Here is an 18,018-nt window from a genome sequence, read left to right on the forward strand (position 1 = left end):
TCATGACTTCCACATAGGTAACTTCATCACATCTTTCAGAGTAACAGCCGTGTTAGTCTGTATTTGCAAAAAGAAAAGGAGGACTTGTGGCACCTTAGAGACTAACCAATTTATTTGAGCATGAGCTTTCGTGAGCTACAGCTCACTTCATCGGATGCATACCATGGAAACTGCAGCAGACATTATATACACACAGACCGTGAAACAATACCTCCTCCCACCCCACTCTCCTGTTAGTAATAGCTTATCTAAAGTGATCACTAGCTCACGAAAGCTCATGCTCAAATAAATTGGTTAGTCTCTAAGGTGCCACAAGTACTCCTTTTCTTTTTGCGAATACAGACTAACACGGCTGTTACTCTGAAACCTCTCCTTACAATGTGTATGATAATCAAGTTGGGCCATTTCCAGCACAAATCCAGGTTTTCTCACCCTCCGCGCCCCCCCCCCCCCCCCCCGCCACACACACACAAACTCACTCTCCTGCTGGTAATAGCCCATCATTGTAAAGAGAGTGGTCACTTTGGATGGGCTATTACCAGCAGGAGAGTGAGTTTGGGGGGGGGGGTACAGAGGGTGAGAAAACCTGGATTTGTGCTGGAAATGGCCCAACTTGAAGATCACTTTAGATAAGCTATTACCAGCAGGAGAGTGGGGTGGGAGGAGGTATTGTTTCACGGTCTGTGTGTATATAATGTCTTCTGCAGTTTCCACAGTATGCATCCGATGAAGTGAGCTGTAGTTCATGAAAGCTTATGCTCAAATAAATTGGTTCGTCTCTAAGGTGCCACAAGTCCTCCTTTTCTTTCATCACATCTGATGCCCTGCAACGTACTTGTGTAACACACACGCTCAGCAGGGGGTTATGCAGGTCCCTCCTCATCCCTGAGTGACCTGGCACATCCCAAGTTCAAACATCCAATGTTTGCTTTTCAACCTTGATTATTTACTATTTGTGTGGTGCCAGCAGTGTGGTAGGCATTTCTGAGATGTAAGAGATAAGACCATTGCCTTGAGCAGCTTGGACTAGATGGCTTACATACACATTTTAGTTTTAAATTGTACATTTCTTAAATAATAATGCAGAGCTTTTTTAATTAACTTTAAAAACAGTAAAACAACCCTGTAACCTGAGCTACAGCATGGCAATTTGCATTAGCTGATATCTGAGCTTATGCTAAAATTGTGTTTTGGTATTCCAAGCCTGCGTATTTGGAGCTGATAAAGCAGTTATAAAAACTGGTAGGTGCCCAGTCCATAGAGCTAATTATGCCTGCTGGGACAGAAGGGTAGGTTGGCTGGCTAGAATAGCCTAGTTTTCTTGCAGACAAGAGTCTTGAGCAGGGGTCTCAAACTCAATTTACCTTAGGCCCAGTGCCAGTCCTGCGATCCTCCCAGTGGGCTGGTCACGTCACTGAAGATGGTGTTCAGAAAAGAAAACGTTTATATTGTATTTTTTATTTTGAATTTCTTAGAAAATAATAAAACTGTCGCACAACTTTATACAATTCTTCACCTGCCAGAGAGTTTTTAGTGTTTGCCAGGCACCTGGCAATGCTTCAGTTCTGTCCGTTTGTTGATGTTTGGCCTCAGTGACTGAGCAGTTGAAACCTTCAGGATTGCAGCAAGGTGGGCATCAGATAGTTGGGTTGGGTATTTTGACTTGCTTATATTCATTGTGGGGAAAAAGTGACACTGCCTCCATGGCTGATTCTGCCCGGCAACTAATGATGCTGCCTCCATGGCTGACTCTGCCCAGTGATTAGTGATGGTATCTTTGTCCCTCTCCCCCAGCCAATGCGGGGGGGGGGGGCGGGAGGGGAGGGCACCAGCAGCAGTGGGGAGGTTCTCGGGCCGCAGATGGCCTGTGGGCTGGGACTTTGAGAACCCTGGTCTTGAGTCTAGTCAATCACAGAGGCTGATGAATTTGATGGATGTCTGGTTAAAATATGGAAAGTGAACACTGTGCTTGGTTTTCCTTTAAAATGGGCTATTTTAAAACTCTTTTTTGATATTCATAAAGTCCAGTGTGTAAAAAGCTGATCTTACCTTTATTATTAAACACAAGGATTAATTTGTACTTACCTCTAGCATTAGGAATGATGTGGGTCTGCAAGCTTCTTACCCTTGATGCTGCCAGAATCCTGGGCCAATGCCTGTAGTTCTTTGGTTTTATTATGCTTGCTTGCCCAAATCCATGCTTCAACCTCTCCATGCTGTTCCATATCATGCAGTCAGGCATTATCTTTAACATCCCTTTCTTAGTTTACGTCTCTGTTACACTGTAAGATCAACTCTATCACTCAGTTTGGTACCTCTCTCCTCCCTGCCTCCCTTCCCAGTCCCTCGATTCAGTTTCTTGCTGCTATTCATTCTGCATCTGCTATTGCTAAATGTTTTTTTCTTCAGTTCTCATTCTTCACTTCTCACCCAGTTCATCATTTTAAATGTCCTTTCAAAACGTATTGTCCTTTTCCCCACCTCCTTAATGCTAGTGCTGTACTGCATTGACATTTTTGCTACCAAATGGGAAATACTGTGTGTGTACCATTGCTTGACTTGCTGCTCTGTTTCCACGGTAATCCTCACCCAATACTTTAGTTTTGAAGGTGTTATATAAATAAGGTTTGTTGGCAGTGTTGTGTAGCCATGCTGTTCCCAGGATCTGAGCGAGAAAACGGTAGGTGAGGTAATACCTTTTATTGGACCAACTTCTGTGCATCAGATGCCTCAGTAACAACTATATGGGTGAAACCAGACAATAGCTATGCTCTTGAATGAACTTGCACAGAAAAATAAGACAGAAACACCATATCCCCCGTGGGCAAACACTTTTCACAAGGCAATCACTCCATATCTGATCTCTCAGTTCTCATGTTCAAATGAAACCTGCATAATACCTTCAAAAGATGAGCCTGAGAATTTAAATTCATAACTCTGCTGGAAACTAAAAATGTGAACTTCTCAGAGACACTGGTTTTATGGCTCATTACAACAATTTGTAACTCACCCTACTGCCTGCTATCCCTTAACTGCCCAGTGAGTGTGAACCCCTTATGTTTAACAATCAGTCTCACTGTGTATTTAGTTCAGACACTTTGGTTAACTTCCCCATACCTGAGGAAGAGCTCTGTGTAGCTCGAATGCTTGTCCCTTCCACCAGTTGGTCCAGTAAAAGATATTACTTCACTTACCCTAAGTTACATTAGACACAAGGTATGTCTACACTATGAAATCAGGTCGAATTTATAGAAGTCGGTTTTGTAGAAAGCAGTTTTGTACAGTTGACTGATTGTGTGTGTCCCCACACAAATGCTCTAAGTGCATGTAGTCAGCAGAGTGAGTCCACAGTACCGAGGCAACCGTCGACTTCTGGAGCGTTGTACTGTGGGTGGCTATCCCATAGTTCCCGCAGTCTCCGCCACCCATTTGAATTCTGGGTAGAAATCCCAGTGCCTGATGGGGCTAAAACATTGTCGCGAGTGGTTCTGGGTACATATCGTCAGGCCCCCGTTCCCTCCCTCCCTCCGTGAAAGCAAGGGCAGACAATCGTTTGCGCCTTTTTTCTTGAGTTACCTGTGCAGACGCCATACCACGGCAAGCATGGAGCCCGCTCAGCTCACCGTCACCGTATGTCTCCTGGGTGCTGACAGACGTGGTACTGCATTGCTACACAGCAGCAGTTAATTGCCTTTTGGGAGCAGACAGTGCAGTATGACTGGTAGCCGTCATCGACGTAGTCCTGGGTGCTCTTTTAATCGGGTGCCTGGGCAAACATGGCAGTGATTCAGCCAGGTCATTTCCCTTGTTTCGTCTCGTGGCGATTCAGTCCTACTGGCAGTGTGCTGTCTTTTAACCGCCAGCCAGCAGAAGATGATGGCTAGTTGTCATACTGCACCGTCTTCTGCTGAGCACCCAGGAGGAGATAATGGCTAGCGGTCGTACTGCACAGTCTGCTGCCAGCAAGATTATAAAGATAGATGAAGTGGCTCAAAACAAGAAATAGACCAGATTTGTTTTGTATTCATTTTCTCCTCCCTCCCTCCTTCCCTCTGTGAAATCAACGTCCTGCTAAACCCACTTTGAGTTCTGTCCTCGAGGGGGGCCATTCAGTTTCTCGCAAAGCCACCCCCTTTATTGATTTTAATTCCCTGTAAGCCAACCCTGTAAGTCATGTCATCAGTTGCCCCTTCCTCTGTCAGGGCAATGGCAGACAATCGTTCCGCGCCTTTTTTCTGTGTAGACGCCGTACCACAGCAAGCATGGAGCCCACTCAGATCACTTTGGCAATTAGGAGCACATTAAACACCACGCGCATTATCCAGCAGCATATGCAGCACCAGAACCTGGCAAAGCGATACTGGGCAGATAAGCGACGTCAGCGCAGTGACGTGAGTGATGAGGACATGGACACAGACTTCTCTCAAAGCACGGCCCCTGGCAATGTGGGCATCATGGTGTTAATGGGGCAGTTTCATGCGGTGGAATGCTGATTCTGGGCTTGGGAAACAAGCACAGACTGGTGGAACCGCATAGTGTTGCAGGTCTGGGATGATTCCCAGTGGTTGTGAAACTTTTGCATGCGTAAGGGCACTTTCATGGAACTTTCTGACTTGCTTTCCCCTGCCCTGAGGCGCAAGAATACCAAGATGAGAGCAGCCCTCACAGTTGAGAAGCGAATGGCGATAGTCCTGTGGAAGCTTGCAACGCCAGGCAGCTACCGGTCCGTCGGGAATCAATTTGGAGTGGGCAAATCTACTGTGGGGGCTGCAGTGATGCAAGTAGCCAACGCAATCAAAGATCTGCTGATATCAAGGGTAGTGACCCTGGGAAATGTGCAGGTCATAGTGGATGGCTTTGCTGCAATGGGATTCCCTAACTATGGTGGGGCCACAGACAGAACCCATATCCCTATCTTGGCACCGGAGCACCAAGCCGCCGAGTACATAAACCGCAAGGGGTACTTTTCAATAGTGCTGCAAGCACTGGTGGATCACAAGGGGCGTTTCACCAACATCAACGTGGGATGGCCGGGAAAGGTACATGATGCTTGCACCTTCAGGAACTCTGGTCTGTTTCAAAAGCTGCAAGAAGGGACTTTACTCCCAGACCGGAAAATAACTGTTGGGGATGTTGAAATGCCTATATGTATCCTTGGGGACCCAGCCTACCCCTTAATGCCATGGCTCATGAAGCCATACACAGGCAGCTTGGACAGTAGTCAGGAGCTGTTCAACTACAGGCTGAGCAAGTGCAGAATGGTGGTAAAATGTGCATTTGGATGTTTAAAAGCACGCTGGCGCAGTTTACTGACTTGGTTAGACCTCAGCGAAACCAATATTCCCACTGTTGTTACTGCTTGCTGTGCGCTCCACAATATCTGTGAGAGTAAGGGGAAGATGTTCATGGTGGGGTGGGAGGTTGAGGCAAATCTCCTGGCTGCTGGTTTTGCACAGCCAGACACCAGGGCGGTTTGAGCACAGGAGGGCATGGTGTGCATCAGAGAAGCTTTGAAAACCAGTTTCATGACTGGACAGGCTAGGATGTGAAAGTTCTGTTTGTTTCTCCTTGATGAAACCCACCGCCCCTTGGTTCACTCTACTTCCCTGTAAGCTAACCACCCTCCCCTCCTCCCTTCGATCTCCACTTGCAGAGGCAATAAAGTCATTGTTGCTTCACATTCATGCATTCTTTATTCATTCGTCACACAAATTGGGGGATGACTACCAAGGTAGCCCAGGAGGGGTGGTGGAGGAGAGAAGCACCAGGAGGGGTGGTGGAGGAGGGAAGGACAAGGCCACACAGCACTTTAAACGTTTAAAACGTTAAAACTTATTGAATGGCAGCCTTCTGTTGCTTGGGCAATCCTCTGGGGTGGAGTGGCCGGGTGGCCGGAGGCCCCCCCACCGCGTTCTTGAGCGTCTGGGTGAGGAGGCTATTGGTTACACAGGGGCTGTAGCGGCGGTCTGTGCTCCTGCTGCCTTTCCTGCAGCTCAACCATATGCTGGAGCATATTGGTTTGATCCTCCAGCAGCCTCAGCATTGAATCCTGCCTCCTCTCATCACGCTGCCGCCACCTTTCAGCTTCAGCCCTCTCTTCAGCCCGCCACCTCTCCTCACAGTCATTTTGTGCTTTCCTGCACTCTGACATTGTCTGCCTCCATGCATTCATCTGTGCTATGTCAGTGTGGGAGGACAGCGTGAGCTCAGAGAACATTTCATCACAAGTGTGTTTTTTTCACCTTCTAATCTTCACTGACCTCTGGGAAGAAGAAGATCCTGTGATCGTTGAAACACATGCAACTGGTGAAGAAAAAAAAAGAGGCAGTGGTATTTAAAAAGACACATTTTCTAGAACAATGGCTACACTCTTTCACGGTAAACCTTGCTGTTAACATTACATACACAGCACATATGCTTTCGTTCCAAGGTCGCATTTTGCCTCTTCACCCCCACCCCCCATGGCTAACAGCGGGGAACATTTCTGTTCAGCCACAGGCAAATAGCCCAGCAGGAACGGGCACCTGTGAATGTCTCCTTAAGAAAAGCACCCTATTTCAACCAGGTGACCATGAATGATATCGCTCTCCTGAGGATAACACAGAGAGAAAGAACAGATGTTGTTTGAATGCCAGCAAACATACACTGCAATGCTTTGTTCTACAATGATTCCCGAGTATGTGCTACTGGCCTGGTGTGGTAAAGTGTCCTACTATGGTGGGTGGAATAAGGCTGCCCTCCCTAGAAACCTTTTGCAAAGGCTTTGGGAGTACATCCAGGAGAGCCGCAAATGCCAGGGTAAATTAATCATTAAACATGCTTGCTTTTAAACCATGTGTAGTATTTTAAAAGGCACACTCACCAGGTCCCTTCTCCGCCTGGCAGGTCCGGGAGGCAGCCTTGGGTGGGTTCGGGGGGCACTGCCTCCAGGTCCAGGGTGAGAAACAGTTCCTGGCTGTCGGGAAAACCGGTTTCTCCGCTTGCTTGCTGTGAGCTATCTACAACTTCATCATCATCATCTTCCTCATCCACAAAACCTGCTTCTGTGTTGCCTCCATCTTCATTGAAGGAGTCAGATAACACGGCTGGGGTCGTGGTGGCTGAACCCCCTAAAATTGCATGCAGCTCATCATAGAAGCGGCATGTTTGGGGCTCTGACCCAGAGCGGCTGTTTGCCTCTCTGGTTTTCTGGTAGGCTTGCCTCAGCTCCTTACGTTTCACGCGGCATTGCTTCGGGTCCCTGTTATGGCCTCTGTCCTTCATGCCCTGGGAGATTTTGACAAATGTTTTGGCATTTCGAAAACTGGAACGGAGTTCTCATAGCACGGATTCCTCTCCCCATACAGTGATCAGATCCCATACCTACCATTTGGTCCATGCTGGAGCTCTTTTGCGATTCTGGGACTCCATCATGGTCACCTCTGCTGATGAGCTCTGGCCAGCATGGCAAGCTGCAGGTGACCATGCAAACAGGAAATTGAAATTCAAAAGTTCGCGGGCCTTTTCCTGTCTACCTGGCCAGTGCATCTGAGTTGAGAGTGCTGTCCAGAGCGGTCACAATAGAGCTCTCTGGGATAGTTCCCGGAGGTCAATACTGTCGAATTGCATCCACAGTACCCCAAATTCGACCCGGCAAGGCCGATTTAAGCACTAATCCACTTGTCAGAGGTGGATTAAGGAAATCCATTTTAAGAGCTCTTTAAGTCGTAAAAAGGGCTTCATCGTGTGGACGGGTGCAGGTTTCCATCGATTTAATGCTGCTAAATTCGACCTAAACTCCTAGTGTAGACCAGGGCTATGTGAATAACGTAGCTGGAGTCACCCGGAAGAGAACTCACGTTGAGTCACTTTAGTCTTCTTGTCTGGGGTAGAGTACAGGGGTCGACTGGACAGCGATCTGCAGTTGATTTGGTGGGTCTTTACTAGACCCGGTAAATCAACTGCCGGTGGATCGATCTCAGTGCATCCCTGCGGTAGTGTAGACCCGCCCTGAGGCGTAACATAAGATCATACTATAGGTGAGTAGTGTAACAGATAAGAGTGTCTGGGATGGCCTTGCTGAAGGTGACTTAACTGAATTGTTCTGTGAACAGAGACCCTGAATTCAGTCCTGGATCACATTTGTGTGACTGCGGAGGGAATCAACAGTGCAGCAGAGAACAGTTTTGAAACTGACTGTGCTGCTGTTATAGCTGCTAGACCTGCACTTTAAGTGTATTTTAGTGGGATGATCTGGTGCGTTCATTTTTGCTTTCCTGTGTGCACCCTGATTGTGTCTGAATCAGACACTCATGCTGTTCTGTCAAGTGTTGCCAACTCTTTATGATTTTATCCAAATCTATCAATATTGGTGTCTTTAATAAAGTCCCAGCAGGAGTCATGTGATTGCCAGGTGCTCTGTTCTCAGTTACATTTTTTTTTAATTTGTTGTTCACAGGGGAAAACCTTGAAAACATGAATCCTAAAGGCTAACAACCAGAAAGGTTCTGTTTATTTGCCAGCACTTATTATTTTTCAAAATCTCATGGTATTTTAGGGCCCGACTCATGACTTTTGAATGCTTAGGGTTGACAGTACAGCTATAGATAACCTGTAGGGAAGCAGAACGACTTAAATTGTGCTCACATTATCCCTTGCTGCAGTGCAGTAAAGGATTATTTTGCTTGCTCTGTCGTGTAACATGAACCTTTGCTATCGCAAGTCTGACCAGGAATCTGAGTTTGAGCCACAGCGGGTACAGGCTTGATCATGCTCCTGCGCAATTGATATTTTGAGGAGCCTACCCTCTTGGGACTGGGATGAGGAAAGAACACTAAAAAGAGGTGTAATATAAACTTGGTTGTGTTGAACCATCATGCTTAGCTGTCACTTTGACGGCAAGACCATGGCTAGATTTCACTGTGAATAAATGTGTGGGAACAGTATATTTTTACCTTAACTGCAATACTAGGATCTGTTTCATGCCAGTGCTAATCTTGTTGCATTGAGTCATAATGAAGGGAAAACATATGAAACTAAATAACTTCTTTGGATATCTAACAAATGAGTTTAACAGAACCCTGCTCTCTTGTTATTGTTAGTTTTGTAATCTAATTATGATCAGTATCTCTTGCGCTGCAGGTTAATGATACAGAGTTTGAATATCTGTCATGATATTTCTCAGTTTTGCTGTGAGGTCTCTTTATAAAACTTCTCCCAGCAACATCCTTTCCTTTCATGCTCTCTCACAGCCTGACGTGATCTATCCCCCACTTGCATGTACACACATAGGATATATGTACACTACAATTAGACTCCTGCGACTGGCCCAGGCCAGCTGACTTGGGCTTAGGCTGCAAGGCTATTTAATTGTAGTGTAGACATCTGGGCTCTGGTTGGAGCCCTGGCTCTAGGACCCTGTGAGGTGGGAGGGTCCCAGGGCTTGGGCTGCATCCTGAGCTGGAAGCCTATGCAATTAAACAACCCTGCAGCCCGAGTCAGCTTAATTGCAGCGTAGACATACTCATACGTACTGCGGTTGTTCCCCTGCAGTGTTGCTTTGAGACAACCGCTGTGCTGCAGCCACACTCATTTTGTGTCGGAAAGTACTGGCACCAAAATGTTTCGGGGACATAATGAAGTCCAGTGTTCCTCAAGTAAGAAGGACTTTTCCTCCTTCAGCATATTCTTATCACACAGAGCTTGTTTGTGGTTGCAGCAGGTGTGATAGACCCAGGCCAGTTGGATACAGCAGAGTAGCCTTATTGGGATCCAGGAAGTGGGTGGGCAAAGCCCGCCCACTGCTAAAGGATCCCCCCCCAGCCTAAGGGGGGGGTCCACAGGACCTGGAAAACCAATTAATTACGGGGGACAAATAATGAACAACAGGGACAGGAGTGCGGTCAAAGGGTTAAACGAAGGGAACCTGATAGGGACACCGAGCAGAGAACCCTGGACAGCGCCCACTGCTCCTCAAAGGCGTCAAGGGAGTCAGTGGACGCCGCCCAGAGGAACTCTGCCCGGAGGCGTGAACGGACAGAGGATCAGAAATAGGCCCCACAGTCGCAGGAGACTCCATTGGCCAACCTCCTCACCCTGGTTTTATAGATGGCCACTTTAGCCAGGGCCAGGAGGAGGTTGACCAGGAGGTCCCGCTACTTAGTGGGGCCACGGACAGGGAGTGCATAGATAAGGAGGTGAGGGGAGAAGTGCAACCAAAATCTTAACAAAATATTCGTGAGGAGCCGGAATAGGGGCTGCAACCTGGCGCACTCCAAGTAGACGTGCGCCAGGGTTTCCCTCATGCCGCAAAAGGGGCACGTGTCCGGGATTGGGGTGAACCGCGCCAAAAACACGCCCGTGCTCACGGCCCCGTGAAGGAGCCGCCAACTGATATCCCCGGCGGGCCTCGGGACTAAGGTGGAGTATAGGCTGGCCCACCGGGGGTACAGCAGAGTAGCAGAAGGCAGATATACTGGCCACTAGCTTAAGTTTTCTGTTCCCTGACTGACCAGAGCAGGGGCTGCTCCAGGCTAATGAGAACACCTGACTCCAATTAACCTGCAAAGAGTCAGGTGAGGCCATTAAGCTAATGTGACCACCTGACTCTAATTAAGGCCCTCTGATACTATAAAAGGGCTCACTCCAGTCAGGCAGAGGAGAGCCAGAGGAGAGGAAGTGCGGCTGAAGGGCTGGTTAATGGAGACACCCTCAAGCCATCGGTAAGGTAGCCCTAAGGTAAGGGTGAAGAAGAGAGGAGCGGGAGAGCTGTGGGGAAGTGGCCCAGGGAAATGTAGCAACTCTGGCAGTGAAAGGTCTGCTGCCAACAGCTGCTACCATTAGGGCCCCTGGGCTGGAACCCGGGGTAGAGGGCGGGCCCGGGTTCCCCCAACCTGCCACTGCAGAAACACCTCCTGGGAGGGGAAGACAGGCCCCTGTCAGGGCAGGAGGCTAAACTGTTTGGGAATAAGCCCATAGGGACAACAGAGACTGTGGGAGTTCTCTCATCAACCTCCATTGCTGGCTTATGATGAAAAAGGCTCAGTAGACTGTAATCCTGGCTCTAGAGAAAGAAGGGCTACGTGGAGGGTCACAGTGAGCCTCTGAGGCTAGCATAAACTGCCTAGAAGTGTGGGACCCACAGGGACAAGGACGGAGCTCTGCCACACAGGGTAAACAGCAAGTCTCTGGGACAAAGCTTCCTTTTCTTTGGTCGCACTGGCAAATCGGATGTAATGTTTGTAATTCTTTGTGTATACAACAGACCAGGAGATAAACACTAAAGGCTAAACAGCATTGTTCGGAAATGACTGGTAACTCTTGATTGGGGGCGGGGGGGGGGGAGGGGGACCATGTGACCCCCACACATCGCCTCTGGGCTGAGGAGCAACAGCAGAGCCAAGAATGCCAAGGCAGTGGCGAACAAGCGCCTCAGGGAGCATCTCATGGCAACTGTGCCCCAGATGCAGGGGGAGTCGCTGGCTGGCACCGGGCTACTTTGGGGAAGAGACAAGAGTGTGTCGGGGCGCATCTTGGAGCTGTGCTGCCTGCCCGCCCTGCCTGCGGAGCACCAGCCATGCAGAGGCAGCCCAGCTCAGGGAGCAGGGCAGGGAAGGCTGCTAGGCAGCCAGCCATTGCTATGGCTCCCACAGCGTGGAGAACAAGGGCCAGAGCGGGCTGGGTGGCTCCCACCAGCTTCTGATTTGCCTGCTCCTGGCAGAAGGCAATGGGTGCACCCCACAGTTTGAAAACCTTTGTGCTAATTGGAAGGCAGAAATCTTGGGGGGGCATGGTCATGTGCCCCCCCTCACACTCCTTCATGTTGCCTCTAGCATTGTTGGAGGGCTTTGGAAACTAGGCCGTCAAGCTGGCCCTGCTGCATTCCCAGCCTGGTCAACCCTAACCAAGAGGACGGCAGCTCTGTCTTCCTCCCTCTAATTAATTTTGGCCCCTCCTAGTCCCCACTTCACCACTTTACCCAGATATGTTTGGGGTATGATGGAGATACTTTTGTCCAGTCAGGAGGGTGTGATAGGCTGTGCTCTATTTGATCAGTGCCGATTTACACATTAGACCAGTGGTTCTCAACCAGGGTACATGTACCCCTGGGGATACACAGAGGTCTTCTGGGGGTACATGAACTCATCTAGAGATTTGCCTAGTTTTACAACAGGCTACATAAAAAGCACTAGTGAAGTCAGTACAAACTAAAATACAGACACTGACTTGTTTATACTGCTCTATAGACTATACACTGAAATGTAAGTACAATGTTTATATTTATAATTATATGGTAAAAATGAGGATGGCAGCAATTTTTCAGTAACCGTGTGCTGTGACGCTTTTGTGTCTGATTTTGTAAACGAGTAGTTTTTAATTGAGGTGAAACTTGGGGGAGGCAGGGAACACAGGACAAATCAGACTCCTGAAAGGGGTTCAGTAGTCTAGAAAGGTTGAGAGTCACTGCATTAGACAATCAAGATAATTAAACTTTGCTGTCCTTTAGCACCTTCCACCCCAGGATCTCAAAGACACTGGTGAACTCTGCCTCACATCCCCCTTGTGAGGTAGGTAAGGAGCATTACTCCAGTTTCCATGTAGGGAAACTGAGGCATAGAGGCTGAAGTGGCTAGGACACACAGCAGAGTAGGTTTAAATGATCAGTTTTCATCTTTGCCACAAGGCACTATGAACTCTTAAGTCCAGTGTTTAATGTATTTTAGTGATCTAAAAAGGGGGGTGATTAGTGAGATAGCGAAATTTGCAGATAGTTATTTAGGTTTGTCAGAACCAGAGGGAACTGTGAGGAACTTGAGAGAATGAGTAACAGGATGGCAAACAATTCACTACCAATAAATGCAAAATAATGCACATTGGAAGGGAAAATTTAAACTACTCATACACCTCACTGGGTTCTAAATCAACTATATCAATTCCAGAAAGGAACCTGGGTGACACTGTAGACAACTAAGTGAAGACCTCTGCTCAATGTGCTGCTGTGATATTTAAAAAAAAAAAAAAAAAAGGCTAATAAGATATTAGGCTGCATAGGGAATGGGATGGTGAATAATAAAGAGAATATTTTAATGTCTTCACATAAATCAGTGATTTAGCCTTATCTGGAATATCTCAAAATAAAATTGCAGAACTAGATGGGATTCAAAGAAGAGTGAGAATGATCAAGGGCCTGGAAAAACTGTCCTATGAAGAGAGTGGAAAAATTTGTATTCCTGACCTTAGAAAGGAGACTAATAAGAAAGAACATGATAAAACTATATAAAATGTGTGGTCTAGAGAAGGTAGATTGGGAACTTCTTTTCTCCCTGTCTCATAACAATAGAACAAAAGGATATTCAGTGTTGTTAACGGGGGGGAAACTCAACACCAATAAAAGGAAATACTTTTTCTCACATATAATTGAACTGTGGAACTCCCTGCCACAGGGAAAAGTTGAAGCCAGGAACTTAACAAGATTCAAAAAGGGACTAGATATTTATATGGATGTAAAGAATGTTCAGAGTTGCTATAATTAATGATTTTGTGGAAGGGATATAAAATCTCATGCTTCAGGTCTTAAGTCAATCTCTAACTCGGAGATCACGATGATGTGGGGGACAGATTACCTCATGTCTGCTTCCTGAAGGGTTCTTAAACCTTCCGTTGAAGCATCTGATGCTGGCCAGTGTTGGAGATACGAAACTGAAGTAGTTGGACTGTGGGTCTGATCCAGTCTGGCAATTCCAATGTTGTAAGGTTACACAGAAAACTAATCTCTGGGCTGTGAATAGAACCCAGCAGCCCTGACTCAGTTTGCTCCTCTAGCCACTGGACCAAGTATTTTCCCCTTCTGATTTATTTTTTAATCAGCATGTTAAGACCTGTCTGACTTGAGCTTGAAATGGGATAGACATTTTGTTCTGCAAACTGGTAAACGTGCCAGTAAACTATGTGGACGGGTTTTTAAGTCCTGATTAACACAAGGGCAAAGTTGCTGAGAATTTCAGTTGTTACACTTCCAGCAATGTAGGATGCATTCTTCCACCAAACGGGTATATACAAATGAGCAACCAGATAGTGAATTTTTAAATACAATTTTAGTGACACTTCTCCCTTCTCAACACTTTCTTTCCTTTTTGATGATGTCCGGATATTAAAGCACAGGTACTCTTTGCCTGTTTGGTCTGGAAAAGGCCAACGTTCCTGCAAAGCATTCTCCCTTGCCTTTATATTTCTGTCCCTACCCACAACTTTTAAGTCCCTTTTTGTTCCTTTCCTGTGTACATTAGCAGTCATTCTCTGTTGGCAGCATTGGATATTATAATACAAGGTAAATAATATCACCTTTCTCAGGTGATGAGATGACCTAAACTGGCAAAAATCTGTGTCCTAGACCAATCCCATAAATGGCGAACTGGTCCGCTTTCGTGAGACGGCCCGTCCTGACATGAGAAGATGGGAAATCAGTGTGGGGCCCCAAGTTGTTAAGCACGAAGCCAAAGAACTTTTTTTTTCTTTAATTCTTTTCAGATCTTTTAACTAGATTGGAAAGCTAGAAAATAACCTCTGTGTTCACGCTTCATCCTGATTGTTGCATAAGAGTAAAACCGAATTAATTGCAAGGTCAATACATGATGATGCATTGGCATGAAAATATGAACCTTTGGCCAGAGCATATTACAAGAGAAAGCAAATGCTAGGGAGAGACTATTGCGTGTGTGTACTCATGTCAGGTTCAGGTGGACTTCTGACTCTCAGGGCTCAGCAAGTGCAGTGAAATTAATTGACACTGTTTCTGTGGGGGTTTGCATCCCAGCCTAGCAGTAGAATTTCAACTGCCATATGCTGTTCTGAGTCCATCTTTTGTCTCCAAGGACAGGTAGATGTGTTGTCTCTTAAAAAAACACGCACCATAAAACTCTAAACTGAACTGTTAACATTTAGGTTATCTGTTTAAAAAAAATATTAATGGCAACTCTTGTTTTGTTTCTTCAGTATATCAACTGTGGTAATCTGGAACAGCTGTTAGACAGTAACCAGCATCTGCCCTGGATGGTGAGGGTGAAATTGGCATATGACATTGCTCTGGGACTCGGTTATCTTCACTATAAAGGCATTTTCCACCGGGATCTTACATCAAAGGTACCAAGTATATAACTAATGGAACTAATTTAAGGGATATATTGTGCTCTAAAAGCACCACTTTGCTGGCTAATATACTCAGCTCTTCATCCCCTTCCAACAATGAAGCTCTGTTACATAAAATGTCATTTAAGGGATTGTGAGAGAAAGTTGAAACAGTTTATAGGATTAAAATTATTGTACAGAACAAATGATGTTGAGAACAGTTTGTCCAGAAGCCTTAGAAGTGAGGTCACTTGTAAATGAGTTTGGATTAGGGTTTCTGAGAACGTGGCTGCAGAGCTCAGTTTTTAATTCCTAATTATGTTCAGTAATTTATTTAAAACCCTGGGCATTTAAGCATAAAAATCTAACAATTGGAATTGGATTAAAATCCTATAAGGAGTTGAGGTAGGGTGACCATATTTCCCAAAGAGAAAATGGCACACCCCCAGCTGCTTGCCCGAAGGCTCCCCTCTCCGCACGAGACTGTTTCCTGGTTGCTGGAACCCTGCAGGGGTCCTGCATGCTGGAACGCTGCTTTCCCCTCCCCCCAGCCCTACCTCCCGCCTGCAGGGGGCAGGCATCTCCACTTGCCCCCTTTGTACCACACCCCACTTTTTGACAAAAGTGGCATTTGTCATATTTGCTCTTGCCAACTGATCAATTCAGCAAGAGCAAATGGGACAAATGCCTCCTTTTGGGGGGGGAGGGGGAGTTGGTCTGGCCGGGACAGGGCTTAAAAAAGGGATTGTCCTTAAAAAAGGAAAGTGTAGAACAGTATTGGTCTCTCCACAGCTTTAACCTTAGTTATCTTCTTTACATCTCATTTTCAAACTTCCCCTTCTCTCCACCTAACTTCAGCAAGAGCAGACCAGTCTACCTAAAACGTCACATGCTCTGGAATGAGCTAAATAGTCCTATGGGGAAGAAGGGCTTAACTATGGGGAAATAGTGGGAGGAAGTCACATGTGGAGTCAGCAGGCCCTGGGAAGGAATAGTGTCTATATGGTATGGCTTGCAGGTCTGTTGGGACACCTGTCACTGAACAACTCGCTGATTTAAAAAATAAATAAAATAAATTCCCAGGTGAAAATAAAACAAAACAAAACTTGGAGCTAGATCTTTTTTAGACATATCACTTCAACAAAAAACTCAGAGTACTGCCAACTTCAAAAGATCAAAAAATGAATGAGTCAGACCCCAACAAATCAGGAGATTGGCCCTCCCAAACATGTGGTTATTCACAAAGAGATTATTATTTTTTTTTCTGTCTAATGATTGGTGAACTGCCCCTGTCCCTCCCCAGAGCAAGAGAATATGTTAATGCTGCATGCTCCCAAATGTATTGGCTATGAGGATTTTGGCCCTTGCTGCAGGAGTTCTCACCCCCACATCTGCCTGTCTGCTGCCCAGCAATAAACTGTGTTCCCCCCCCAACCTCCAAACCAATCTTGTGCCCCTAGTTTCCAAATCAGTTCTGCTCCCAGCCCCCATCAGTTCTGTCCTCACCCTCAACCAATCTGGTCCCAGTCAGTTCTGCCCCACCTCACACCCAGTCCCGAGCCCTCAGTTCAGTCCCCCCGCCTCACGTCTGCTTCTTCTGGGGTTCTTCCCTCCTCCTAACACTTGGGGGCTGCAGCAGGGTCCCCGCTCTCCTTTCAGGCTGGGGAGGGGCTCCAGGGCCTCTTGTAGAATCGTAGAATCATAGAATATCAGGGTTGGAAGGGACCTCAGGAGGTCATCTAGTCCAACCCCCTGTTCAAAGCAGGATCAATCCCCAATTAAATCATCCCAGCCAGGGCTTTGTCAAGCCTAACCTTAAAAACTTCTAAGGAAGGAATTACTCCCTAGGTAATGCATTCCAGTGTTTCACCACCCTCTTAGTGAAAAAGTTTTTCCTAATATCCAACCTAAACCTCCCCCACTGCAACCTGAGACCATTACTCCTTGTCCTGTCCTCTTCTACCACGGAGAATAGTCTAGAACCATCCTCTCTGGAACCACCTCTGAGGTAGTTGAAAGCAGCTATCAAATCCCCCCTCATTCTTCTCTTCTGCAGACTAAACAATCCCAGTTCCCTCAGCCTCTCCTCATAAGTCATGTGTTCCAGACCCCAATCATTTTTGTTGCCCTTCGCTGGACTCTCTCCAATTTATCCACATCCTTCTTGTAGTGTGGGGCCCAAAACTGGACACAGTACTCCAGATGAGGCCTCACCAATGTCGAATAGAGGGGAATGATCACGTCCCTCGATCTGCTCGCTATGCCCCTACTTATACATCCCAAAATGCCATTGGCCTTCTTGGCAACAAGGGCACACTGCTGACTCATATCCAGCTTCTCGTCCACTGTCACCCCTAGGTCCTTTTCCGCAGAACTGCTGCCTAGCCATTAGGTCCCTAGTCTGTAGCTGTGCATTGGGTTCTTCCGTCCTAAGTGCAGGACCCTGCACTTATCCTTATTGAACCTCATCAGATTTCTTTTGGCCAAATCCTCCAATTTGTCTAGGTCCCTCTGTATCCTATCCCTGCCCTCCAGTGTATCTACCACTCCTCCCAGTTTAGTATCATCCGCAAATTTGCTGAGAGTGCAATCCACACCATCCTCCAGATCATTTATGAAGATATTGAACAAAACCGGCCCCAGGACCGACCCCTGGGGCACTCCACTTGACACCGGCTGCCAACTAGATATGGAGCCATTGATCACTACCCGTTGAGCCCGACAATCTAGCCAACTTTCTACCCACCTTATAGTGCATTCATCCAGCCCATACTTCTTTAACTTGCTGACAAGAATACTGTGGGAGACCGTGTCAAAAGCTTTGCTAAAGTCAAGAAACAATACATCCACTGCTTTCCCTTCATCCACAGAACCAGTAATCTCATCATAGAAGGCGATTAGATTAGTCAGGCATGA

The 18,018-nt window shown here is 46.8% G+C and overlaps 1 protein-coding gene across 5 annotated transcripts in view; it reads left to right on the forward strand.

Annotated features, from left to right (window-relative positions):
• Window positions 1-18,018, forward strand: part of TESK2 (testis associated actin remodelling kinase 2) — a 121,570-nt gene that overhangs the window by 67,705 nt on the left and 35,847 nt on the right. For all 5 annotated transcript variants that reach the window (XM_073357891.1, XM_073357890.1, XM_073357892.1 and 2 more), the window contains one exon: window positions 14,971-15,117. In XM_073357891.1, the coding sequence (XP_073213992.1) occupies window positions 14,971-15,117 (147 nt within the window). The remainder of the gene's footprint in view (window positions 1-14,970; window positions 15,118-18,018) is intronic.

Source organism: Lepidochelys kempii, chromosome 8, assembly GCF_965140265.1.
Source record: "Lepidochelys kempii isolate rLepKem1 chromosome 8, rLepKem1.hap2, whole genome shotgun sequence".
Taxonomy (NCBI): Eukaryota; Metazoa; Chordata; order Testudines; family Cheloniidae; genus Lepidochelys; species Lepidochelys kempii.